This window comes from Malurus melanocephalus, unplaced genomic scaffold, assembly GCF_030028575.1.
Source record: "Malurus melanocephalus ecotype Western Australia unplaced genomic scaffold, MMel_1.1 scaffold_170, whole genome shotgun sequence".
NCBI classification, from domain to species: Eukaryota; Metazoa; Chordata; class Aves; order Passeriformes; family Maluridae; genus Malurus; species Malurus melanocephalus.
Window position 1 is genome coordinate 1,205,034 of NW_026623402.1, and position 1,347 is coordinate 1,206,380.

At 53.1% G+C, this 1,347-nt stretch overlaps 1 protein-coding gene across 1 annotated transcript in view; it reads left to right on the forward strand.

The window, feature by feature from the left end:
- The window catches only part of LOC130577178 (protein enabled homolog), a 4,622-nt gene that overhangs the window by 1,720 nt on the left and 1,555 nt on the right, over positions 1-1,347 (forward strand). The window contains 3 exon segments of the mRNA XM_057372339.1: positions 120-590; positions 593-759; positions 888-1,129. Of these exon segments, the coding sequence (XP_057228322.1) occupies positions 120-590; positions 593-759; positions 888-1,129 (880 nt within the window).

Consider the following 1,347-nt stretch of genomic DNA (forward strand, 5'->3'; position numbering starts at 1 on the left):
CATCACATCCTCTCCTCATCCCATCCTGTCCTAGATCGCCCATCCTATCCTATCATACCCTATCCTATCTCACCCAGACCTGTCCTCATCCCATCCCAGCTCATTTTATCCTGTCCTAGCTCCATCCCATCCTACCCTATCCTTACCTGTTTCCATTCCACCCCACCTCATCCCATCCTGTCCTAGGTCCATCAAATCCTACTCTATCCTGCTCTATCCCATCCCACCCTGACCTATTGTGTCTCTATCTCATCCTATCTCAACATGACCTGTTCCCATTCGGCTTCATCCCAGCCCATTTTACCATAGCCGTGTCCTATCCTGCTCTGTCCTATCCTATTCCAACCTGTCTTGTCTGCATCCCATCCAGCCCTGTCCCTATCCTATCTTCATCCTGTCCTGGTCCTATACCATCCYATCCTGACCTGGCTTGTCCCCATCCCATCCTATCCTCGTTCTATTTCACCCAATCCTGTCCTGTCCTATCCTATCCCATCCTATTCTATCTCAGCCCGTCCTTACCTGTTTTGTCTCCATCCTATCCTATTTCATGGTGTCCTGACCTGTCTTGTTCCTGTCCTATCTCATTCTATCCCATCCTGTCCAACCTCATCTGATCCTGTTCCATCCCATTCTGTCCTCTTCATATTGTGTTTTACCTTGTCCCCATCCTGTCCCACCTCATTTGCTCTATCCTATCCTATCCTATCCTATCCTATCCTATCCTATCCTATCCTATCCTATCCTATCCTATCCTATCCTATCCTATCCTAATCCTATCCTAATCCTATCCTATCCATCACCCTATTCCATCTTGTCCTGTCCTATCCTGTCCCCATACAATCCTCTGCTATATCCAGCTTGTCCCAACCCATTTTGCCCTATGCCCACTCCATTCTGTCCCACACTTCTCTATCCTATCCCATTCTATCCTACCCCACCCTGGCCTGTCCTCGTCCTGTCTCATCCTGTTCTACCCCATCCCATCCCTGTCCCATCCCATTCTTGTTTCCAGCAGGGWCTGGCTTCTTGGGGTCTCAGGCGGCTGCCAGTGGCTGGGGAGGGTCACAGCAGCCTTGGGGCTGCCATGGGGCTCAGGGAGTTGGGGGTGATGGGGGTCACTTGGCTGGTAARGGGCTTTGTGGAGAAGGCTCTAGGGGGCCGACAGAGGCACTCTGAGGGCTGATGAGGGGTTCTGGGGGCTGATGGGGGGCTTGAGGGGTGGACGGGGGGCATATGGAGGCTGGCAGAGGGCTTGAGGATTTCCTCGGGGGGCTCTTGGGGCTGGCAGGGGGCCTGAGGAGCTGCTGTTGGGGTCTAGAGTCTGGCAGAGTCTGTGGGGCCTAG